This window comes from Nanorana parkeri, unplaced genomic scaffold (genome assembly GCF_000935625.1).
Source record: "Nanorana parkeri isolate BGI_ZX_2015 unplaced genomic scaffold, ASM93562v1 scaffold490, whole genome shotgun sequence".
Taxonomy (NCBI): Eukaryota; Metazoa; Chordata; class Amphibia; order Anura; family Dicroglossidae; genus Nanorana; species Nanorana parkeri.
Window position 1 is genome coordinate 1,051,803 of NW_017306758.1, and position 26,273 is coordinate 1,078,075.

A 26,273-nucleotide genomic window follows, 5' to 3' on the forward strand; every position below is an offset into this window, starting at 1 on the left:
TGTTGGTTTGGCTCGGACATATCCCAGGAGCCAGGTTACCAATGTACCTTTAAAAAAAAAAAGTAACTGGCACCTAATCTTTAAATCTTTTTGTTGACTTTTAAAAACTGTCCGCCGCCTCCAAGATTGGACTAGAATGCTCCACAGTTATAAATGCACACCACTTCTATAGAGACATTGTGCAGATACAAAAACATATTTAATAAAAGGACACTGAGCTTGGCGAGATTTTAATGGTGTTAAAGCGATTGCAATCTTTCTGCTTTTAGGTGAATTATGTGCCTGTTGGGAGGAGGGTGGAGGGGGGTGCAGTGAGGACTGGCTTATCATATAACACCTACATAAACTTTAAACCGAGGGTAGCCGCCAATTTTTTTTTTTTCAGCCAATGAATGTCTATATAAATTATTACGCACACACAACTCTTACTGTTTTAAAAGTACAGTCTTCCCTTCCTGCCCACACTGCTCACAGACAGAGCAGCCTCTAAGCCAGGCGTTGAGTGCTGAGTCTCATAGGACAGAGCACAAAACTGGCGCGTGCCCAAACAGAAGCGCAGCCATGATGTTGTGGCTTCGAATGAGAGCTCGTTACAAACTCAACTCCTACAGAGCTTAAAGGGAACCTATGGGCTACTTTCATTGCGTGCACATTTTTTTTAGTCGATATTGTAATGTTTTCATAAAAGTATTTTTACTTTGTGAGCGTTTAAAATGTTATATGAGCTGTGAGAATGTTTTCCATAATTAGATTCATATATATCTTGTCTCAAGTGGCCATCAGTCGGCTTCCACAGGAACAAACATTGAGATAAAATCAATTGCAGGGCTGTTTCTGAGATCCAGTCATCAAGGGCTATAAACGTATAATTAATATCAGGCTTTCGGGCACTGTGTTAGGCAAAAAAGATGCACAAATACCAATACTACACTTCTCTGGAAAGATCTGCAAAATACGAGTGAATAGTGATACCATGGAGGTTTGAGCAGCACAGCACTACAGGACATTGTACAGCGTTCAATATGGGGCCACACAAAGGCCAACCATTAACATTAGAGTGTGGTCGGATATGTAGGTATGATCTGATTCTTCTTAGGACAGCAGATCTCACAAACAATGTAGAGCTCTGAATAAACTTGTAAGGTCAGCTGTCCTCAATGTAGGGAAACAACTAATATTTATAATTAATAAGGAAATTTTATATTTTTAAGTGTAAACTTTTTCACATTTAGGAACTTCTCATATTGCGGGGACACACACACACACATTGTGGGAGCTCCTCAGGGACACAGAAGTGCTGTCATCATAAAATAAGTCACCGGCAATCCAAGCTCATCTGTGAAACATCTTTATGGGACATGGTATCACACATGGACTGTGGAAGGTGGTAATTTGTGACTTTGTGACAACATGCAAGCAATTTAAAAAAAAAATTGGCACTGCAGAAAAAGTCTGAAGCCAAACTTTTTTTTTCAATTGGTGAACGCCATCAGGTGACCATTGCCAAGAGGAGTGAAAGTGTTACGGTGACAAACATCTACGCGGGTATTTCCCTCACTTTGAAGAGATTTCCTCTCCTTTCCTGTTGTGTATATGGGATAGGAAGGGAGGGGAAATTTCCCGAAAAAAGGACACAAAAATATGGGGTTTTAAATAACCCGTGGCAGCCAACAAAATTGAATTGCTCTGCTCGTCCTAAAAGTTACCCCTAGACAAATGTTGCAACCTTTTCACAATCTGGCCTATTTGGGCTGGTTTAGGAAATCATCACCTGTCCATAGCTACAGTCAAGCCTGAAAGAAGTCTCTCCGACTGATCGATAGGGAAGAGTCGGTCAGATTTTCCTAGAAGTGGAATAGCTATTGAACAAATCCCAATAAGTAAAATGTTAGCCATAAATATCTGTGCCCAAACGCAAGTTTGCCAACTTTCCTGATTTATCAAGTTACCCCTGCAGATGTGCCCTAGAAATTTTCCAACCTGACCAATTGTACCATCTATTAATATTGTTTGAATTTTAAACAAGCGCCACCATCTAAATTTGCTTTGTGAAACATTTCATTTTTCAAGTCTAAGTATCTGAAAGGACATCTTTAAGAGAAGATCGGGCTACTGGAATGCTAAATATACTAGATATTGATGAATAAATCTAGCACTTAGGAGTCAATACGATCCATCTATGAACCAGCGGCCATTCTGTTTCGATAGAGACGTTCATACCAGCGGTCGATTTTAAGGCTGATTGGCGACAAAGGCTCCAGGGGATTTTCCAACTTTATGCTAGGTGATAACAACTGAATCTTGAATGCATAAATGAGACCCATTTTGTGGCGCGGTCCCTTAGAACTAAAAACCACGGAAATTTCCAGGGATATAAATTTCCACAGAAAAAAACCTCCCAACCTGGAACTGTTTGGAAATTGGGGACAGTTAGCCCCAGCGCACTGAATCAATGACAAAGTGTCCCTGGAAACCTTTATAAAACGTTGGCAAGCATGCAAAGCACTGTGAGCACACGCCAGCCTTGGATAATACGAGCTTCTGGCTTTCAATGTGGATTGTTATACCATCCAGAGCAGAATAGGACACTGCTCGTCATCTACAACCAGCTTGGAATATTGGCTTGGAGCTTAAGCTAACCAAGGCAAATATATTACACAATGAAAATCCTGTTCATAAGCTGTTCGTCTACTGGTTCCAAGCAATTTCACACTCTCAATAGCGGTGATGTGTGTGGAAAAAACAGCCAACCACACCCTGAGCAGACAGTGGCTCCAGCCTGTTTACAAAAACCAGAGAGAAGCGGAAAGGAGCGATGTTGTTCATAGCAACAAAGCAAGTTTAATACATATTCTCTAAGCTGCACCACAAAAATGATTTACGTAAACTGGCAGGCCCATCCAATAAGGAGTGCATGGGAGGAGCAGAAAGTAAGGTAACTTCTGACACAAGCATATAGAGTAGGAACATTTGTTAAGGACTACAGTGTCTCTGGTTAGGTTGCTGTTGGACATGAGACAGCCTATTAGGGAATCTTGGATGAAGTCCAGGAGGTAAAAGAGTACAAGACCTCCACATCAAAAAGTTGGAGTCCAAGAGTCCAAAAGCATTTATTCCATCATAGAAATCCAAGGTACCAAGTCATCATGTTTCGGGGAGTAAAAGCGTAACATCAAGATGGAGAAAAGGAGTTGGTTGGAATTGTGTATTCTGGAATAAAGTATTTGCTACTGGGAGGGCTTAAGCAGCTCATGGTTTTAAATAGGGATGTTCAGATACCAAGTACCATACTCGGTACAAGTACAGATACATTTCCAGCTCCAAGACTAGACTAGAGAAAAACGTAAAAGTTAGGAGGCCGCTGTCATGTGTAAGGAGCACACGGAGCTCTTGGAATTTGTACATCGCTGTTGTAATGTATGATTTCTTTTTTTATAAATATATATAAGGGATGCACCGATACCATTTTTTCAAGTACGAGTACTGATACTTGCCCAAGTGCTCACAGATACAAGTACTGACACATTTTTGTTTATTGTCATGTGCCAGTTTTTCTAAAACAATACAGACTAATGATTTCAGGACAGTTGTGGAGCACCGGAGCCAGGTCCCAGCTGCAACCGCTGCAACCCTGGTAGTTCTCGTGAAAATGCCTGGTAGTATTGGCTCTGGTATCTGAACTGGTATTTGAACACCCCTAGTTTGAAAAGCCTCAAAACCATTACATAAGGAAAAGGTCTTTACCTATTTTGTTACCACACTACAAAAGAGGAGTTGGTAAACCCGTACACTGAGGACAGCCGACCTTACAAGTATATTCAGCGCTCTACATTGTTTGTGAGACTTGCTGTCCTAAGAGGAATCAGATCATACCTACATGTCCGCTCACACTCTAATGTTAATGGTTGGCCTTTGTGTGGCCCCATATTGGCAGATATCCATCTGAGAACAATGAGTGGTGACACAGCTCTCTGTCACCACTCAGATTCCGCCAAAGAAAAAGGTACAAAAGTTTCTGGTTGCACAAAGGTTTTTCTAAGGTGCCAGGAAATGTTGAGATGTGACAACAAACTCTTTGGATGATCAGAGGTCCTCATCACTTATTAATCCATACCCTGTCTGACATGAGCAACTGATGGTTGACTCTTCTGTATTATTTCTTATCATCTGGATTTGTATGGATACACTTACCAATTAATTACGGTCTAGTACTGTCAAAAGACACCTTCAGCTGTGGAACCATCAGATATTTTCGCCCAAAAGCCACAACTGTCCCTCGGCATCCTCACATCCTATACAGTGTATGGAACATGATGACTCAGGGACCTTAGACCTCTGGAGTAGAGGGGGGCGAGGCGGCAGGAACTGGTCTAACAGCAGGGCTGCCGCTAATGATTATTTTCATAATCGATTAGTTGCCCGATTATTTTTTCAACTAATCGATTGGTTGTATTAAAAAGAAAATGCATTCTCTCTCTAACTAATCGATGATGAGAATAGTAGCCAACTATTCTCATCATCGATTTAGTCGATTAGTTGTTGCAGCCCTATCTAACAGCCAGCTGGCTCTGAGGTTCAGGTGAGTATAACTTTTTTATTTTCCTCTCTAGACGAAAACGAGCATTTAACCCTTGCAGTGCGAGAGATAAGAATAATTATGCCTGGAGTTCTGCTTTCAAAACTGGGCAGATCTTGTTGTCAATTCTGCTGAGGTTCCCTCTACATGATGAGACTGCCAGACAACACGAACTGCATTTGTACAACAATCTCCCAGTATATGATATATCAATGATTGCATCACAGGACTGAGAATGGCATTACAAACGATTAGGTTAATAGACTAATACTCTATTCCTCTCTGCTAAAAGGCAAGCGATGAATAGAGAATGTATAGCACCATGTGTTGCTGCTTTGCAGGCAGTAATAAGAACTCGGTCTGACGATCGGAGAATCGATTGTTTGCGAGTGTTCAAACAATCAGATCTTGCTGTGTATGGTCAGATTTAGGCAACTGAAATGGCAACTCTATTTGGAACTTGCATAAAAGTAGACAAACTCTTTATTTTCACATAAAAGCAGGTGCAGGTTGAAAGGCAGCCAAGGAATAAACAATGACTTCTAGTGAAGCTGTGCCTCGGGGTCCTACTTAAACAGTCTCAGACGGGGAAGGGCCGCTTCCAACGTCCACATAAATGCTGGCAAGACACAGCCCCTCTGTGCTCAGCAATTACCTTTTATCAACTTTCCAAAGATTTCAACTGCAGCCTCAAACTCCGGCCAAGCTTCCAGTGTGGACACTGACAATTCTCCTCGGAGAAGAGGGCTTCTGCTCAGCCACGGCAATGGAGAACGTCCTACAATGCTTTGTACACAAGACCCAGAGCAATACACAAAGCACTTACTGATGGCCTGACTGTGCTACAGCTCTGACCACTGGCAGAGGACCAGATGAATGTCTGGATATACATGCAGGGTACGAGATGAATGTCTGGATATACATGTAGTGTATGAGATGAATGTCTGGATATACATGCAGGGTACGAGATAAATGTCTGGATATACATGTAGGGTACTAGATGAATGTCTGGATATACATGTAGTGTATGAGATGAATGTCTGGATATGCATGTAGTATATGAGATGAATGTCTGGATATAGATGCAGGGTACGAGATGAATGTCTGGATATACATGCAGGGTATGAGATGAATGTCTGGATATACATGCAGGGTACGAGATGAATGTCCAGATATACATGTAGTGTACGAGATGAATGTCTGCATATACATGCAGGGTATGAGATGAATGTCTGGATATACATGCAGGGTACGAGATGAAGCGGAGAGGAGTTGCTCAGTCTACTCAGTCTATAATTTTGGTTTCGGTCTTGGCAGCACCGCCAATGCAATATTTTTCTAAACATTTTTTCCTTGAGACAATACTTCTATTTCACTTTTTTTTTTAATGGGGATCTGCAAGCAGCAACCTATACAATACAAACACAGAAAGCTTGCCCACTGGAGCTACGCACACACCACCCGACACTGTGCCACTGAGCCTCCATACACCCGAAAGGAAGCCAGTAACTGTGATACATTACACAAAATAAACCAAATTACTTTTCTGATCCTGCGCACACTTAATATACAGCAACCCCCAGATTGACAGAGTCCAATCCAAACCACTCGTCCCTCCTACACCTATATCTCCAAATATGCCAACACCTACTCTCCGAAACTGAAGCACAACAAGCACTGGCGAAATGAACCTACTCAATCTGGGCCCTCACACATCCAGTACTAAGCACTGCGCCAACTCAACCCACGCAGACTCATACTCCAGGACCAGCATATACTAACACTAAGCCACTTACTATGAAGAACTAAGCACACCTAAAATCAATATAATGAGTTCCCAAGAGGAACACACACACTCAGAATTAAAGTACAAACGTATCTCTTGTTCCTACACGAAGCCTGTACAAAGCACCTCACATATCTGGAACTACAATCACTTTTTCTATCTCTAGACCTACAAATGAGTACTTTCAGCCTCCGTCCTGCACTTACCCTTCAAGTCACCTACTGCTCTGAGGGTAAATGTAACTAAATGTGCCCAGTGTAGGGCCACTTACTGCTTAAGAACCCCATACCCCTCCCACCTGCTGCTTGCTTCCATCTGTGTAGTCATCCATCTCATTCAACTCCTGGACCTGCAAGAATCCAAAAACTGGACCATCTACCTTCCGGGACCAACACATTTCAAACATCTCATGGGCAAGGCCCTCCTAATCATCTTGTTTTGAAATTGTAATGTAACTGTAGTGCTTTCCCTATATTGTAAAGCGCTGCGCAAACTGTTGGCGCTATATAAATCCTGTATAATAATAATCATCATCATCATAATAAAGCTCCTTACTTAAGCACACCCTACTGGTGGTTTAAAGATACAAAAGAGCATAAAGCTTGGAAAAAAGTGGAATCGATAGAAGTCTAATTACTGACTAGCTCTAAAAGAATTACCAGCATTATAAAATCCTATAGGTCAAAAATCAGAATTCAAGTCATTGGGTCAACTTGGCCAGTCAAGTCCACTGTAGCAGCCAACAGGCTTGTTTTTAGAACCAGGGAACATATACTTCTATACAATATAAAAAGGATCTAAGCCTAGTAAGCACACCGCTGTTCTATTTCTCGCCGCGCAGGGTATCTAGCCACTGGAATTTGGTCCAGCTCTACTATAGCTCCCTGATTAAAGCAAAATACAAGCAGCATCTAAATGGCAGAACACATTTTATGTTCATACAGAATATAACAAAATGAAATTCCTATTTGTTTTAACACACTTGACTTACACAGAACATCTTCAGTACAAAACCTTAATCAATGGGTTTGATTTATGATAACTGGAGCCGTTGTTACCAGATTCTAGTCTCATTTAGATGAAAACCGATTGGTTAATATGTGCACCAGCTCTGCTCCTGTCCCATTCATAAATCAGCCTCATTGCCCTTTAACGTTCCTAAAAGATAAGACCACTAAGCTGATGTTTTAATTCATTTTCACTCATTGCCCTTTACCATTCCTAAAAATTAGGCTACTTAGCTGATGTTTTAACTCATTGCCCATTAAAGTTCCTAAATAAACTACTAAGCTGATGTTTTAACTCATTGCCCTTTACCATTCCTTAATATTAGACTACTAAGCTGATGTTTTAACTCATTGCCCTTTACCATTCCTTAATATTAGACTACTAAGCTGATGTTTTAACTGATTGCCCTTTACCGTTCCTTAATATAAGACCACTAAGCTGACATTTTAACATGCACCACACCTAAAAAGTTAAACGAAAGAGTTTGTTAAAAATTCGTCAAGTAGCTCTCGCTTACCCCATCCATTCGGTAGTTGTCCAAGAGGATCGGCGTCTGGTGCGCCAGCCGGGGACTGCGAACAGAGAGACAGCAAGGCAGAAAGTGAGGAAAGGGAAGCAGGTAACTGGACAGGTCCCCTCTAGTGACAAGGACAGTGCTGGACTGGAGGCTGCCCTGAGCAGGAGATGCCATGTGCTTTGCAGACGTCCCCAGCTGGACTCAGCTCTCGCACGTCCGACTTGCTCCCAAACCAGAGGGGAAAATATTGCAGGCCTTTCAAATGAAATCATTCCCACAAGCCACCAGTAAACGCCCAGCTCTTCCCGGCTCTGGGCTCAGATCCTGGCCCCCCTTTCCAACACAGACCCCCTCTCTCACCTCCTCCCCTCCCAACCAAAGCCAGTCCCTTGGCAGAGCGGTGAGCAAGAGTAGCCCAAACTGAAGGAATATTCAGCAACTTATAGGCACCGCTGCTGCCCCCCTTCCCTTGGATCCTGGCTTACAATGCACCTTTATTCTCCTGCAGTGAGGGGATGAGAAGTCCCTGGGGGGAATACAGGACCGTTCTCCACTGTGGGCAGTTTGTATCGACCTCCTGAAAATGATCCCCCACAAAATACCAGCAGCAGTTGTGAAAACACATGTAATGGGCATTTGTGCATTCTTACTCCGATGAAACAGAGCTACGTTGCACTATTCAATACTTGAAGAAAAATGGGGGAATGTGTGGCATGTATTTCCATTGCCTGCCCAGTCATCTCATTCATCTGTGTGTTACTAAAATAAAAAAAAATCATCCCCGCGGCTCGAAGGAGAGATTAAGAAAATAGACTATACATACCATGTAAGGCATTTATAACATAAAACCAGGCCGTTCCAGAGCTTGGAGCAAGCGATTGCCAAAAGTGCGAGCTTATTGCGCACAAAGGTAATGCAGCTTTTAACACCTATGTATTATCGAGGTGGACATGTGTGTGCGGTTTTGTGTTTTGGGTTTTTTCCATGCAAAGTTGGGAAGAAGCATACAAGAACATGTCAAAGCTTTAACATTTAAGATTTTACTGATTTTTCATGATACAGAAAGGGTGCGCCTCCCTATTATTAGAGTGTATGTAAACCTGAGATCTGTTTTGGAATATATTTGGCATCATGGCTCCCTGTGTACAGTTTTCTTGAGCAAATAGTTTTTTGGAAACATGTTACAATGTTTCTTACCCAGAGATCCTGCCAGTGACAGCAATTTTCTGCCTGACAACATTGAGTCGCTGCCCGGCAACTGGCAGCAGAGTTGTCACCCTGCTGGGGGTGCGCCTTTATGGCCCCTTCACACCAGACACAGTGTGTTCCGGACTCATTCTGGACGGAACGCACTGGATCGTATTGCGGCCGGCTCACTTTGTTGTGGGGCGGGAGGGGGCGTGGGGGTCCATTGAATTGAATGGCACCGCAGCCACACCCTCTGGCCACAATGCGATCGGCCGCACGGGAACGCACGGCTGATCAATGCCTGCGTTCCGGTCAGAAAAAAATTGTGCTCGCAGCATTTTTTTGGGACTGGACCGCACTGCAGGCATTGATGTGCCTTGTGTTCCCGTGCGGCCGATTGCATTGCAGCGAGAGGGCGTGGCTACGATGCCATTGAGTTCAATGGAGTGCCACGCCCCCTCCCGCCCCACAACAAAGTGAGCCGGCTGCAATGCGATACAGAATCAGGCTGGAAGGTGTGAATGGGCCCTTAGGATTAGTTCACACCATCTGTATTAGGGCTGTGCTGGCCGTTTTTTCCAACACAGCCTGAACACAAGACAAGGAGATTTGTCATGGATGGTGACAGTTCACACCACTGCGTTCAGGTGGTGTGCGCCTAAAAAGAGAGGCAGATTCACCTCTCTGTATCAAAAGCTGAGCTCAGCAGTCACTCTACGCTCTCCTCCTATCAGCAGTCACTCTACGCTCTCCTCCTATCAGCAGTCACTCTACGCTCTCCTCCTATCAGCATGGTATTTTTAAATAGTTGATCCAAAGCATGGGGCGGGGGGGATAGAATGCATGAAAGAGATAATGGATGAGAAGAGATGATGGTGAGGGTTAGAACAAAGAATGGGGAAGGAGAGAAAGGGAAAAGGAAAGCGAAAGCAATATAAAGACAGAGCAAAGAGAGAGAGAAAGGACGGAGAGAATGAGAAAGAGCATGCTAGAGAATTTACAGGTACCTGGGAAGGACTGATTTATTACTATTATAGATATTTACATAGTGCCGACAATTTGCACAGTGCACATTCACATCAGTCCCGGCCCTCAAGGAGCTTACAATCTAGGGTCCCTATCTCACATACATACAGGCCAATTTAAACAGGAGCCAATTACCCTTCCAGCATGTCTGTGGAGTGTGGGAGGGAACCACACAAGCACAGCCCTACAAGCCATGTACTGCTAAAGAACATGTTACATCATAACTAAAAACATAACACACCTTTCCACTTCCTCTGCATGGCGTGTCTTACCTGGTACAGGTAGCGCTGACTCAGCTGCTGCATTGCCCCCTGCAACTGGTTCCTCTGAGACTGCCATTGCTCGTAGTTGCGGACGTATTCGGCCGTAGGTCTCTGCCACGTCGTGGTGCGAGTGTTGTGGTCGACGTAGTAGTATCGCCCTCGACTGTCCACCCGCTTTTCCCATCTGCATGGAGAAAACACAAATGCTCAGTCACTGCAGACACGGAAAAGGATTTGTACAGCAGCCCCACCACCTGCGTCGCTGAGGGCACATGGGAGCGACATGGAGAGCAGTTACGTTACAAAGTGTGATGTCTCACCCAGGCGGCAGAGGTCGTTCCCACGTGGTGGTCTTTGTGTTATGGTCTACGTAATAAACACGTCCGTTGCTCAGCATTCTCTGTTCCCATCTAAAACAGAAACGCGGACGTTAAAGGGAAACGATGATGGAAACGGGTATAATTAGTTTTAATCTAATATCAGCATTCGGTGGCCACATGAAAAATACATTGAGGGGAATTTGTCAAAACTGGAGCAGACAAAAACTGGAGCAGATCTGCACGGCAACCAATCAGCTTCTCTCTTTCATTTTTAAATCTTAACTGAACAAACTGAAGAGAGAAGCTGATTGGTTGTCAAGCACAGCTGCTCCAGTTTTGATAAATTCCCCCCATAGTTTTTCATTTTATTATCCCGCCCTGAATTCCCCTATCCAGGCTTCCAATATAAACCTGAAACATCGGCTCTCCGCTGCTAGCCCAACAATTAATGGGATGCTTCGGCGGCCAATAGAGAGGTGACGGCAGGGGTAATAAGATTGCATACCTGCATGTCTGTTAAAACTAAAGCTCAAGAAAAAAAAAGAGATTTATGATAGAGGTTGAAAAATGAATAGCACACCAGGACTGCTTGGCTCCCAACTAAATAGAACAGACAGAACAATCTTTGGTTCAAACTTGGGCAACCCAAATTTGGCTACACATGCCCATGCCCGACTCTGATCGAAACACAGACACAGGCAGATGCCGTTATTGACTATTTTCCACTCCTTGTGTTTATTATCAAAGTGATTAAAGGAGAACTATGAGGTGAGTGATTTCCACTCATCCTCATAGTTCTAGCCGACGTGTGACATCAGGAAGTTGCAGAACACCTACCGTCACTCACTCACTTCCCGGTCATCTCCCTGCAGTAAGCAGCGACTGTCAGTCACCGCTCCCCGCAGGGATTTCCCCCTACCCTCTCTCCGATCCTCCAGCGCTGACCTGCGGAATGGACAGGAAGGGGGCAGGCACAGCTGGCTCTGGGATCTGTCCCGGCTGCGGCGCTCTCAGTATATAACGGGCAATAGCTTGCTATATACTAAGCTTTGGGTCACGGGAGGGCTTCAAGCAATTAATCGATAATAATGAGAATAGTTGTTAAATATTCTTATTATCGATTAGTTGGTTGGATCCCCTAGCTCTCTCCTCCATGCTGGGAGGAGGGCACAGCAGCAGTGGGCGGGTGCAATAGCCAGCCTGCAATTTGAAATGGCCATAAGAAGGCTGGCTATTGCACCCGCCCCCTACCTGCTGTATTTACATTCAGCTGCCGTCTGTGGAATCTTGCCACTGGCAGCTGTCATTCCCGGGCTGAAGCTATTCAAGCGCCATGTGCTTGCAATACAATTATTTTTTTTTTTAATTATTAAAAGGTGGGAAAAAAAAGGCCTTTTCGGTTTCGGCCTGACAAATTCTGCTGCGGGAAGGTGCGTTGCAGTTGCCATTCATTTCAATGGCACCCCAAACTCTCCTCCCAGCCACAGTGTGATCGCCTGCACTGGATTGCATGGGGATCGCACAGCGTCTCTTTAAACTTGCAAACTCCGACTTGTAAATGAAGCTACGCAGTAACTAGCCCCATAACGCAGACAAACTAGGCAGATTGTGACATGTGTATGGTCAAAATGAAATCGACTTTGCCGACTTCCTCTCCACCGCATGGAATATTCTACTGAATCACAAAGTTGAATTAATTTACAGAATTTTCTCTCGGGCTCGGGGCCGCTGACAAAATAAAACAACTTTGTGCAAACAGATGCCAGGAGGGCTGCCAAGTCGCAGTGTAACCTGGTGAGTGTCTGCCACTGTGGCTTTGACTGGAAATACTGTCATCCTCGTGCCTGTGTCATGTCCAGCCCCACAGCAAAACTGGCACCGACATCTGAGCCGCGCCATGTCCCCGCCCAGCACACTGCATGCATTCTGTCTGCCGTGCGACTGCTTCAAAGCCTGACACACGTCGGGTACCTGTCTCTTATAGACGCTCGGCTGAGCCCATGCTAAGTCTACAGTTCCACAAGGAAATAGTGACATTGCTGAAACACGAGGGACTCTTTGCCCCGCTCCTGAGAAATGTGACTAATCCATGGCAAGTTATGAATACGGGTTCAGCTCCTTGACTAGTGTACAGGTACAACCTGATGCGCATTCCATAACACAGGGCCCCAACATATAGAACAGTGTCTAGGTAACCATTAGACCTTTTAGATTTTGCCTTTCATCGTATGAACTGCTCTGGAGGAAGGAATTGTTGGTAATTAAAGTGACCCTGTCAGGCTCTAAAAAAAGCTGGTAATGGCACTTCTTTGCAAGTGAAGGGGTACTATACTCCCCACTCCAGCAGCCCATGTCTCCTACCTTCACCAGACTCTTCGGCATTTGACACTTTCAGAAGTGTCAAATGTGGTTCATTCTCTGGTTCAATATGGTTCCATTCTCTGGTTCCTACTTACTAAAAGACACAACAATGATGTAAAAGAAATTCCCCGGAAACATACGTTTAATTGAGCAGTCTTCTAGCCAGGCATGTGATGTTTCAGGGTCTTCTCTCTGCGATGGTGGGTGGTCTTCAATACTGCAGTGAACAGCGCTGACATTATGACATCAGCACTGCTTCTTTCAGCCTTGTACTGCAAGCCCAGGGCCACATGGTACTGAACCCCCAGAGGGTGTGTCCATGACAGCTCAGGCTCACAGGAAGTGGTGTCACTGCCGACAGAATACAATTTTTGTATGCAAGGGTTCAGCGGCATGCAGCTTCACTACTTGCGAAGTGATGGGACCCAGAGGTTGCCGGAACGCACATTTGGTGGGAAAGAGGCACAGGATCTCAGAGCGGTGTCAACGATATGTCAGTGGCTCACAGGAAGTGGGTTATATGATGCTGGCCATCATTTAACCAGGAAGGCGAACAGCACTGGACCTCAGAATAGACAGTCTAAAGGGATAGCACCTCAGAGTTGCACTTTAAATGTCTACAAAAAACTAACAATTGCCGTGTGATATTTATTTTAGTAACTTGACTATTCTGATGAGAAAATGAGATAAAACAAGGTACACATTGAAGTGAATCACACAGCCAGACAGACAGCATAGCAGAAGTAAAACAAACACAGAGGTCAGCAGGGAAGACTCATCTGAGCTCACCGTCATAATGCTGCTGGGTCTGAGGTGCCCTGTGGGTAGTGCGACTCTGCCCAGCTCCTCTATGGTCGGGGCTGCAATAGGAAACCGCTGCCCAAGTGCCAGAGTGACGGACACACAGAGTTGCTTTGTACTGAGACAGAGAGGCCAAAGGCAGCCAACTCAGAAATTTTTTTAAAAAAAGGAAAAAACATTTGCACATCGTACCCACAATCTGCACCTTGCTAACACCGCAGTGAACGTACAGCGGGGGATGTAAACATGCGACACCCGACCGAAGACACGATTTCTAGAGGAGAAGCCACGAGATGCAAAGGAGGAGAGGCAATAAAAATGGCTGCTGCCGAGCCAATGTTTGCCTTTCCATTCCACCTAGTCTTTCCGTCTGTGTGTTCCACATTCTCCGTCTACCTTCTGCCTGGCTCGTCTCACACATCCTTGTCCTTGGGGTTTAGGCCAAGAACATTTATGTGACTGACACATTATTATTTAACTACTCGGCACTGCTGTCCAGCTAAGACGCTGGAGTTTAAAGGTGCAACAGTCTCCAAAACATATTAAGGCTAGGCTCAGATATCGGCAATCCTGGGACGTGCTTTCCAGGACAGCGCGATCGTGCACGATTGCCGCGCGGTCACGGATCACCATAGTGTGAACCTAGCCTAGAGCTTAAAAGGAGAATTATGAGGCGAGTGATTTTCACTCAGCCTCATAATCTGAGCCGACCTGTGACAATTAAACTGTCACAGGGCGGCTCAGTAGATCAGGAGGTGAGCGAACACATACCGTCCCTCGCTCACTTCTTGATCTATCCCTGCAGAGAGCCGTGACTGTCACTCACGGCTCCCTGCAGGGATTCCCCCCCCCTCTGATCCTCAAACGCTGACTGGCAAAACAGATGGGGGAGGGGGGCGGGTATAGCTGGCTCTGCCTCTAGATAGGCAGAGCCAGCTGTCACTCACGCAGCTGGGTGGATCCAGACAGCATAGTCGGGATCCATCCCGGCTGCGGCGTCTCAGTATACCGCGAGCTGTAGTTCGCGATATACTGAGCCTTGGGTCATGGGAGTAGAAGCATGTCATTGCTTCAGGAAGGGGATCCTGTGTGACCCCGAAACGGTCGTCTCATCTTTGTGATATGTCGCATTTCTTCAATGAAAAATACTTTTTCTTCACGTTTATACTGGAGTGCCGGTGTCCCTGCTTCTACTGTTATATGACGGTTGCCATCCGTCGATCACCGCAGCACCCGTCTGATTTCCTTTAGAGACAAGCGGTCAGGAGTGCGATGGGTCCATGCTATCTACTCTTGGGTCATGGGAGGACGCTAGTTTGTGTTCTCCCGTTACAATAGCCGCCACCATAGAGTCCTCTATTCACACTATTCAGCATCTCTAGGGGAATCTATACAAGTAACAGTAACAGCACCACACAACTGGTCAAACAGTCCAAAGTGATGCATTATGAAATAATCAGTAGAAAGAAAGACAATGCATTTCCAGGGTTAGGACGCTCCCCCTATATCAGGGCTTGTGTATTGTATGATTGCAAATACTAGTTGGACTCAAATGAATTGCAATATTGGTTATATATACGTGGAATGTCACTAGCAGTTTAAGCAGTGTGGACAAAATCTAATTTCACATATATACAACCAATATTGCAATTTGGTTGAGTCCAATGTGTGACATTATGCAATACAAAAGCCCCGGTGAAGGGGGGAGTGACCAAACCCATAAAACGCACTGGCTTTACTTCTGCTTATTATTTCATAAAACATCACTATGGTCTCTTTAATCATTTGTGTGTGGCACTCTTACAGCTTCTTGTATAGTTAGACTCTTCCCAAGACCCCACTTTATGGGGGTGTTTTGGTATAGACGCCGGCCTCAACAAGATAAGTCAGCTCGAGAAACTGGACAACAGAACCAGAAGATCTAGCAGAGGAATGGGCAACCTTGGCACTCCAGCTGTTCTGGGACTACAACTCCTATGATGCATTGCAGGACTCGGACAGCCTCAGGCATGACTCAGGGGTGTTTTGGTATAGATGACCGGCCTCAACAAGACAAGTCAGCACAAGAAACTGGACATCAAAAACAGAAGAACTAGCACAGGAATGGGCAACCTTGGCACTCCAGCTGTTCTGGGACTACAACTCCTATGATGCATTGCAGGACTCGGAAAGCCTCAGGCATGACTCAGAAAGGCAGAGGCATCAGGGGATTTGTAATGTCACCACAGCTGGAGTGCCGAGGTTGCCAATCCCTAATCTAACGCCTCTCCTTGTATATACTTCAATGAACCTACAGAAAGCTAAGCTATAGCTGTATCATGATACACACAGCAAATAAAAGTCTGCGATCCCGTAAATCCTTTTCTGAAAACCCTATTTTTAAACTCGTCATCCAAATATGGAATTTTAGTTAAAAAAGGAAAAATTCAAATAACAGTACAGAAAAAAAAGTAAAATAAATGTTTCTTTTTAGCCAGCTTTTAGAAAAGTGGTTTATTTGCTCACCCTAACCCTTTGAAACTGAGCATGAACCAAATCTCCTTGCAACATCTTATGTAGGATATGCGGGACCAAAGAGCTCAATGCGCTCACATAAAGGGGGTTTTCACAGTTCAGGCAGAAGTTTTCCAGGAGTTCGGAGCAGGAAGTGCCCAGTGTAGAGAACAGAGCCCCTCACAGAGCTGTACATAAAGAGGCAGTGATAGGACAACCCTAATTACCTGTGACTGACACTGCTCCCAGCCTCTGACCTCACACGCCAAACAAACAAGCGCTCCTGGGCCTCCTGTTAACCCTTCTTGGTGCAAAAGACAACGCGGCAGGTTGACGCCCCTTGCACACAAACAAACATACAAAGCGCCACACACCGGGACAAGGGTCCCGGGGGGCGTCATCATAACGCAACTATTTCTCTGCGAAGAGCTCCAGATGTGGCTGTTAATGGACAAAGGCAGCGAAAGAAATGAAAGTTCAGATCATGTATATATACACACACATAGTGTGTGTGTACATACAATATATAGATAAATATGGACTGAGCTCTATTGACAATAAAATGCTGAGGCTTTGACTTACCTTCACTGCAAGGCCCAGGAGTACCTCTATACCGACTTTATTAAAAAAAATGTGGATGTGTGAGATTTTATATATATATATATATATATATACATATATACACACACACACACATATACATATATACATATACACACACACATACATACTTACACCGTGTTTCCTCGAAAATAAGGCAACCACACTAGGTCTTATTTTCGGGGTAGGTCTTATTTTTTTTTATTTATGTACCAACAATCCAAAGTGAATGCAAATCCAAATTAAATAATCCAAAATGGCAAAGTTAAGAATAGGGTGACCAGGGCAATCAGGGGTGCCGTACCTTTCCAAGAGCATTTTGGTAACCAGAATGAGCGAAGCGCACTTTCTCTATGGATTCCTCACAGGCGGAGTGCATTTGGTATCACTCCGCCTGTGACAGGAGTCGGCGCTATAGAGGAGGCATCGGCTTATGCGGCTCTGCTCCTTCCACTGCCGCCTCGCTTCCTCTAGCGCTGGCTTCGTTGGTACCACTGATTCTCTCCCGCGGCTCTTCGAGTTCCCCCTTATGCCACCACCGGCCCTGGGAATGGTCACAACTAGGTCTTATTTTCGGGGTAGGTCTTATATTTTAGCAATTCCCAAAAATAGTACTAAGTGTTATTTTCGGGCGAAACACGACACACACACACACACACACGTCAAGAAAAAGTCATCATCACCTGGATTTAGCTAAGCAAATAGGTAAGAGCCTTCCATTGGATAGTAGGTCTAGTTTCAGCAATGTTATGTCCTCAAATATTGAGGTCAGCTGCCTAACCTGAATGACCAGGTTTTTCAATGGATTATCAATGGATTTTTTCATTCCTGATGGCACATTGGGCATATTCCAAGATGACAAATGCCAGGATTCATCGGGCTCAAATTGTGAAAGAGTGGTTCAGTGAGCATGAGACAACATTTTTACACATGGCCATCAGATAAAAATAAATAAATACCATCCTTAAATTTAAAATAAAATACACAAACATGGAGTTTACTTCAGAATAAAACTGCATGCACAATTTTTTGCAATTGCACTGCACTGGAATGCACGGCACTGCGGTACCGTGCGTTCCAGTGAAGGCGATCACACTGTGGGTGGGAGACGAAACCGAAAATGACTTTTTTCCCACCTTATATAATTTAAAAAAAAATTATTGTATTGTAAGCACATGGCGCCTGAATAGCTTCAGCCCGGGAATGACAGCTGCCGGTGGCAAGATTCCACAGACAGCAGCTAAACGTAAATCCAGCAGGTAGTGGGTGGGTGCAGTAACCAGTCTGCTGTTGGCCATTTCAAATTGCAATAGCCAATTGCAGGCTGGCTATTGCACCCTCCATTGCTTGCTGTGCCCTCCTCCTAGCATGGAGGAGAGAGCTGGGGGATCCAACCAACTAATCGATAATGAAAATAGTTGACAACTATTCTCATTATTGATTAATCGTTTAGTAGGTTGCAGCCCTACTGAAATCCGCAAAGTGTTTATTATCGGTAATAATGGTAAATATAACCGATAATTTAAAAACTTGGGAACATCAAGCCCAATAATCGGTCGATCCCTACCAGTGACATATCTAAGCCTCTGTGCTTCTCTATGCAATGCAGACTGGTAGAAGGGTCCATCAGATTGCTGTACATAGCTTTCTGAAAACAGGAAGCTGTGGTCATGCCCGCATTTGATGCTGAACTTTCATGAACCCAGAAAATTAATATTAAAAAAAAAAAAAAGAGTGGGCCAAAGACAGCCAGACTGGGAGGAAGGCACTAGATGATGCTGGATGTCCTCCAGCCAGGAAATGAGGTGGGCTCTATCTGACTTGCTGTAGCTTCTAATGCACATTGTGAGAAGCTCACAGTGTGCAATGAAATCAGAGTAAGCTATTTCAGTCCAGGAGAGGAGCCGGTACAACTGTGCAAGACTGAAGATAAGGTTGGAGTGCAGCTTTTATGATTCTGAACTGCATGCTCCGTGCCACTGCCCCTCCCTAGGAAACTAGTACACGTTACCACAATGACAATGCCCACTCTACATTCTTTCCTTTCTTCTAATCTATTTAGGGCAACAAAGACCGCAATTACAACTTCTCAGTATAAAGAAAGATCTCAGGTAACTGCAGAAGCTTTCTATATCCAACTCCGGGATATAGAAATATTGTCTAGCTACAAGGGTCACATGTCATCTTCTTTTATCCTGGTGACAGATACTGATGCTGCTATATTTCGGCGTGGACACCTTAGCTTCAAAAACAACTCTGGTCCCAAAAGGGTTAAAAGCACTCTTGCGTTATAAAAGCATTTCTAACCTGTTAGGAAAAGAGGTCCTAAAATGGAATTTTCTCTACAACATTATGGGTGTTATGGCGTTTTCCTGATGGAGGTTGTGCTAGCTGTGATGTATAAAGGAGGTTGCAGCACGGCGGGGTTTGGTGGGGGGTGCACAGCCCTGAATGCTGCATTATGGCTTTGCTTGAAAGCCGGCTTTCTCTCAAGACAGAGTCAGGCTGTTGTGAGCATCCGACAATCCACTACAGTCATACACAAGCTAATCGAGTGGAAGCAGAAGCAAGGCGCTGCACCCGGTAATTTGTAGTTCACAGATAAACAGTCTTTCATAAGGCCCAAAATGCCTATGTTCGCCAGCTTCCACAATTTGGGACCACCTGCATTTTGCATGGCTGCCCAATACATATATTAATTGCTAATATCTTCTGTATGTCTGTGGTTTTGACATGATCCAGGCTCAGAGTCCAAGTGAAGCTCCAGTGAAGAAGAATTTTTGGCCCCTGAAACGCATTAACTGTTTTCCGTTACCTTTCATGGATAAATAAAATACAGTTCTGGACTCTTGATGCATGTGTGTGCCACTTTTTCAGGTTTATTTACATGTGGATACACAACCTTATGGCCATGACAGCCTTTGTCTGCTCACAGTTTAGATCAGGCCTGGGTAACCTGTAGCCCTCCAGCCGTGGGGGAAGTTGCAGCAGGCCTCAGTCCCAATGTTTGCCATTCGTTCAGCTGCAGAAAGTCAGGTCATGCTGTGCATGCATCTCAGCCCTCCTGCCAGGCCGGTATTCAGTATTTCATGCATTGTCTTCTAATCTAACAGACTATCAATTACGTTTTCTAAACTATGAGGAATGTTTCCTCCTCTTGTATATCTAAGTGTTCACTGTTCATGCTGTATATGAGTACCCAGGGGAGCAATCATGTCTTCTCTGAAAGATTGTCCCTCTTGAGAGTTGTCCTGTACAGTTCCCATAGAGATGCCATGAGTACTTATAGCCTTGCACTCATGGAGAGGAATGGTAAAGCAAAATTGCTGTGTATCAGTACAGACCATGAAGCAGAGCCTGCATATGTAATAATCAAATATGGCTGCCTCCATGTTCATATATTGTATATATCTGTTAACTATACACAATGATTAACTATCCAACAGTGAGATCTCCCTGCCATAATTTCAAACTCTCCTTCCTCTCCACCTGGTAGTTCTGGTCAACCCGTCCACCTCCCCCTTCTTACATTCTTCATCATATAAAATATCCCGCAGGGATAGTGGGATCCCCTCATAGGGCCACAGCATGTTTGCAGACCTGGGGACTCAGCACATAGATATTAACGATATTCTCCCCATGAGATATAATAAGAAGTCAGGTAGTTTCACCCAATTTACCAACAACTAAAACAAAACATTTTTGATGAATTGCCCCTTTAATGAGCATCCTGCAAGTCTTACCCCGCCGGCAAGCCGTCTGAAGATGGAGTGGCTGAAGTGGATTGCAATGACTCAGCTCCGGAGGACTCCCCATTGGTCACAGGAGGTAAGCCTGACCCTGGCGAGGGCGTAGAGCTGGTCACACTAGTGGATAATGTGCCACCTGTAGAGATTACATCTATGGTGGGTGGTGCGTGGGAATGATCCCCATTCACTGCAATGATCAAGAAAAATAAACATTATAAGTATTTTGGTGTAAGAAGCCTCTTTTGGCAAATAATAAGATTTTCTTTTTATTTACTGGAATTGTTTTTTGTGTGCAAATATTGCTTTTAAAATCAAACTACTTACATAGGTCCTGCTTGGCCCATTATTTTATACCTGGTAGGGACACAGGCATCCTGTAAAATACTGTAGTAGCCGTTACTACTGTAAGTGCTTTACTGCGATCTTCTGGCTCCTGTACCGCAGCTGTGCTGAACCACTTCCCCTCTGTTGTGAAAATGTCCCATATGTTGGTCATTAATTTTACAGGATCCCCGTGGTCCTACCGAGTATAAGATATGAATCCCTACAGTTGGCCAAGCTGGATCAATGTCTGTATACATAAAAGTATTACGCAGAGTTCAGCTTTGAAGAGAAACTCAGGACAAAACAGCAAAAACACTGCTGAAATACAAAGAATGCCAAAAGAACTCCTAGTTCTGCTCAGCCAGTCTTGTAATGGACAGAAACCTCTGTCTCACTGCAGGGCCAAACAGGTGACACCTCCATTTCTTGTAGTCACCTGCCAAGTCCCTAAACAATGAAGCACTATCATCACAACATCACGATATATATAAGGTATAATGTATGTACTGCATGCCGTCCTTTTTTCAGCACGGTGGAATGCTATGCAGTTCACCTAGAGTTCCATTTTAATAAAGGAAAGGAAAAAAAAAACCCCATACATAATATCAAAGTTTTAAACTTTCCTTATTTGAGAGCTGTAAGCAATGCCCGTGTTTAACGTTACCCCATGAATGACCTCCGTGACTCAGGACAAGCTTTTAACTGCAGACGGGGTCACAGTTGGATGGAAATGAACTGCATGTAATGGATAGCTGGCGTCCAGATAAGACAGAAGTAGGATGTCATCATTGAGGACCAGATTCATTTCCAGTTACAAGCCCAAAATTGTATGGAACGTAGGCTCCCATCCAAACAGTGCCTCCGAAAAAACAGAGCAGGCACAGTCAAGTAGATGTTTTTATTTACATGCTGGTGGTTAAACGTTACACGGTGTCTGGAGTTCTCCTTTATAACCGTTTTCTTTCAGTGTGAGCATATATTGTGAAATGATCAGGAGGACATTTGTATCAAACAAAAATAAAAAGATATTTCTCTCCTCAAAATTGCCATCACAAGTACAGACACCAGATGTAAATCAAAGTTCTTACTGCTAGGTCTCCCCAGGTGCAGCACAGATTTGATGGCATGAGAGTCATGCCCCAGAGAAAAATTGCTTCCTCTACTTAAAGGAGAACTATGGGGTGAGGGCTTTTCCCCATAGTTCTCCTTAGGGTAACGGGAGGACACAAACTAGCGTCCTCCCGTCACCCTAAGCTCAGTATACCGCGAGCTGCAGCTCGCGGTATACTGAGACGCTGCAGCCGGAGCGGATCACGACATCGATGTCGAGATCCGCCCAGCTGTGTGAGTGACAGCTGGCTCTGCCTATCTAGAGGCAGAGCCAGCTGTACCCGCCCCCTCCCCTGTTCGTTCCGCCAGCCAGCGCTAGCGCATCGGAGCAGGTAGGGGGGAATCCAGCCCCTCCCCTGTCACGGCAGAGAGCCGTGACAGGATCGAGAGGTGAGCGAACGCCGGTATATGTTCGCTCACCTCCCGATCTACTGAGCCGACCTGTGACAGTCTCATTGTCACAGGTCGGCTAGAACTATGAGGTGAGTGAAAAGCACTCACCTCATAGTTCTCTTTTAAAGTAACTCTGTCACCAAAATCAATATTCCAAGTAAAGGGTTCCATGCAAAGAAGACAGCTTCCCCCTGCTGCCAAATCCGACTGAATCCAAATCTGCAGAATCCGAAAGCTCCATAGGAGTCCGATTTCAGGCTCCCCGCTTTGCTCAGGGCTTCGATCCGCCAGGAATCATCACCAATGAGACCTGTAGGGCTAGCTGAAGTTTAAGGACAGCAAAACCGCAAAAAACACAGATGTAAAACACATATGTTTTTTTTTTAGAAGGTAGCATCAGTCTTGCTGATAAAAGATGCGTTTACATGTGTTGTGTGGAGAGAAAAAAATGCAGCCTGCTCTATTTTTTCAAAATGCAGTTTAACACACTGGTGTGAACTACGCCATTGAGAACCAATATTTTTTGTGTATATCAAATGCATTGGGTGGGAATGGGCCCTAAATCTGCTAAATTCATCCCAGGTGCATCAAAACAAAGTTTTACAGCTCGTTTTCTTTAGAAAGCAACTACAGCCTGAGTAGAAAAGGCTTTCCCTAGGCAGCATGCTGCAGAGAAGGACCTCTCTGTGAGGAAGAAGCGGTTTCTCTGCAGAGGTCTGATATGCCCCCGTTGTAGTCAATGCTAGGGATCACCAAACAGCAGGGAGCATAAACCTTGCCGATTGTAGAGCTATAGGTCTGACTTAGTAGGAGGTGTGTGTATGAAACACACACACACACACACACACACACACACACACACAGAGCGAGGAGAAGAGATGAGATATCGAGAAAGAGAGAGAGCGAGGAGAAGAGATGAGATATCGAGAAAGAGAGAGAGAGCGAGGAGAAGAGATGAGATATCGAGAAAGAGAGAGAGCGAGGAGAAGAGATGAGATATCGAGAAAGAGAGAGAGAGCGAGGAGAAGAGATGAGATATCGAGAAAGAGAGAGAGAGCGCGAGGAGAAGAGATGAGATATCGAGAAAGAGAGCGAGGAGAAGAGATGAGATATCGAGAAAGAGAGAGAGCGAGGAGAAGAGATGAGATAATCGAGAAAGAGAGAGAGAGAGAGAGAGATAATCGAGAAAGAGAGAGAGAGAGAGAGAGAGAGAGAGAGAGAGAGAAGAAGAGATGAGATATCGGGAAAGAGAGAGTGAGGAGAAGAGATGAGATATCGAGAAAGAGAGAGCAAGGAGAAGAGATGAGATATCGAGAAAGAGAGAGCCAGGAGAAGAGATGAGATATCGAGAAAGAGAGAGCCAGGAGAAGAGATGAGATATCGAGAAAGAGAGAGCCAGGAGAAGAGATGAGATATCGAGAGATGAGCGAGAGAGATCAAGTGTGTCTGTATCTCTTCAGCATGCTGGCAGGGTAAAGCGCAGTGGCTGCTTTAGAAGAAAATACACTGTAGGACATTGGGCTCCTTTTGTTTTGATGCATTTAGTTGATTTAAACTAAAGGTTTAGTTGGTCTTTAGCACTTCTGTGCTCTCGCTAAACAAAAAATTGCCTGAAGTTTGGCTTTAATCTAAAATTTCTTCTTTCAATCAGTTTTTCTTACATATGAAATGTAAGAATTGTTTTCACTTTGTACTATTTCACCTAAATGTAGTAGATTGTACAGGTGCACAGTAATGTATGTGGCCCTAGTGAACCCCGTATTTTTTTTTTTTTACAAACCTGACTTACCCAGTAAAGTGATATCGCTGGAGCCATTCTGTGCTTTGGCTGATGAGTTGTTCTCGGCATTTTGAGAATGAGAGTTGCAATCCCTATGCAGATAAAAGTGGAATAAAATATGGATATTGAAAAGGCATGATCACATTCACCAAAGTTATACTCAACCAATACACATATTGTATGCGAATATTCCGGGAACACATGACCCATCAGAATGCTTGGCAATAAGGTTTTCCAGATACACCGTTTATGTTGGTTACGTAGGTCACCTCTCAGCAGGACCTTTCCGCAGAGACCTGATATGCCCCCTGCGCCGTCTGAGCTAGACATCTCCAAACAGGTGGGAGCATAAGCTTTGCCGATTTTACAGATAAGTCTAACTAAGTGGGAGGTTTGTCAAACTTCTGCACGGACAATGCTTCCGCACAGAGTGAGTGAGTGACCATCTGTACAGCAGGCTGGCAGGGTAAAGGCTTTTTTTCTCAGGCAGTGGCTGCTTTAGAAAATAAACTGTAGGACATTGGACTTCTTTTGTTTTGATGCCCCTGGAGCGCACCACCAGACGATGTAGCACGTCTGCTGGTGTGAATAGGCCCTGAAACTGTTACAACTTTAAGATTATATAATATTATATATATATACCGTGGTACCCAACACTTTCCCATAATGGCCACTGTGTATCATGGCAGATGTAGCTAAAATGGAAAGGAGTTCAAAAAGTACAAGGTTTACTATGTTATAGGTAATATCTAGAAATGTTATTTGTGCCTAAGCAGTATCCTGAAACTACCTTTTGTCTGGAATTCCTCCTGACAAATAGCAGTGCACTTCCTGTTATGTGAGCGTGCCTAGGCACTTCTATTCTGTAGCCTAATGGCGATATATCTGCAGGATAAGATCTAGGGCACCCCTGACCACTAGTCTCAGGGGATTTGGAGTGAGATTTGGCGATGTCATTACTGTACTGCTCACTGTTCTCCCCGCTGGAGACTATGACCTGAGGATGCAGCCCCCTGCCTCTACCAAGATGGCCACTTCCGCACAGAGGCACACAGCAGAACAAGGCATGGTATGCTGGTAATGGGGAAAAGATCAGCTACAGGAGACCACAGGCAATACTGCTGACGGGAACTTTGCCTTCTGCCTTACTATTAAGAGCACAGCTTCTAAAGTTTATTTCATTCATTTACAAAAGGCCCTTAAACCAAGAAAAAAAAATGGGATTTCATTTAGGCTACTATTTGCATAGGGAACACAACAGAAACACTGAGTAAGCTGAGGCTTGAGCTGTAGAAGAAATGACTCACAAGCCATTTTTTTTTCTCTTTAGCTTTGGATAGAATAGGAATGGTTAAGTCTTTTTTTTTTTCTATTCACTTGCTTTCTCAGAAACAGGAAGTATGAGGAAATGTCTTTAAAGCATTGCAAGACTGACAGCCACAGGCATAACTCCCAGAAGCAGATGCATGATGATATTTGTAGTTTCACAGCAGGTGGTGGGCCGGAGCTTGGCTACCCCTGGTTTTGGTGGTTAAACGTTTTACAGACTTTTATTTGTGGCTTTACACCTACTTTAACTGAACACAAGATTCTAACGTATGGGGTCCCCCTGCGATGTACTTTAAAAGCAGATCAGCCCTATACACAAAGGCCAATGAATCTCCCATAGCTGAATCCTTCTTGAGAACCAAGGTGTGGCTCTGTGTGTGTGCTCAGCATGTGTCCGGGGAGAATTCTGGAAGCGGGGTGAAAGGAACAATGACCCGAGGCGCTAGCACCTCAGAGACAAAATTCACCAAGACATTCTACAGAGCGGTGTGAAATGAGAGAGGACAACATGTGAGCTCAGGATGAGACGGATGAGAAAGAGGAACGCGGCGTACATAGAGATGAGAGAGGGAGCTCATAGTTGAAGAAATCAAACCTTTACAACACAATGTTACTAAACTCAACACATCAGTTGGATTCATGCATACAG

General features: G+C 44.4%; 1 protein-coding gene across 1 annotated transcript in view; it reads right to left on the reverse strand.

Annotated features, from left to right (window-relative positions):
- Nucleotides 1-26,273, reverse strand: part of LOC108790643 (NEDD4-like E3 ubiquitin-protein ligase WWP2) — a 63,397-nt gene that overhangs the window by 16,703 nt on the left and 20,421 nt on the right. The window contains 5 exon segments of the mRNA XM_018560953.1: nucleotides 7,888-7,942; nucleotides 10,374-10,548; nucleotides 10,685-10,774; nucleotides 20,683-20,875; nucleotides 24,305-24,387. Of these exon segments, the coding sequence (XP_018416455.1) occupies nucleotides 7,888-7,942; nucleotides 10,374-10,548; nucleotides 10,685-10,774; nucleotides 20,683-20,875; nucleotides 24,305-24,387 (596 nt within the window).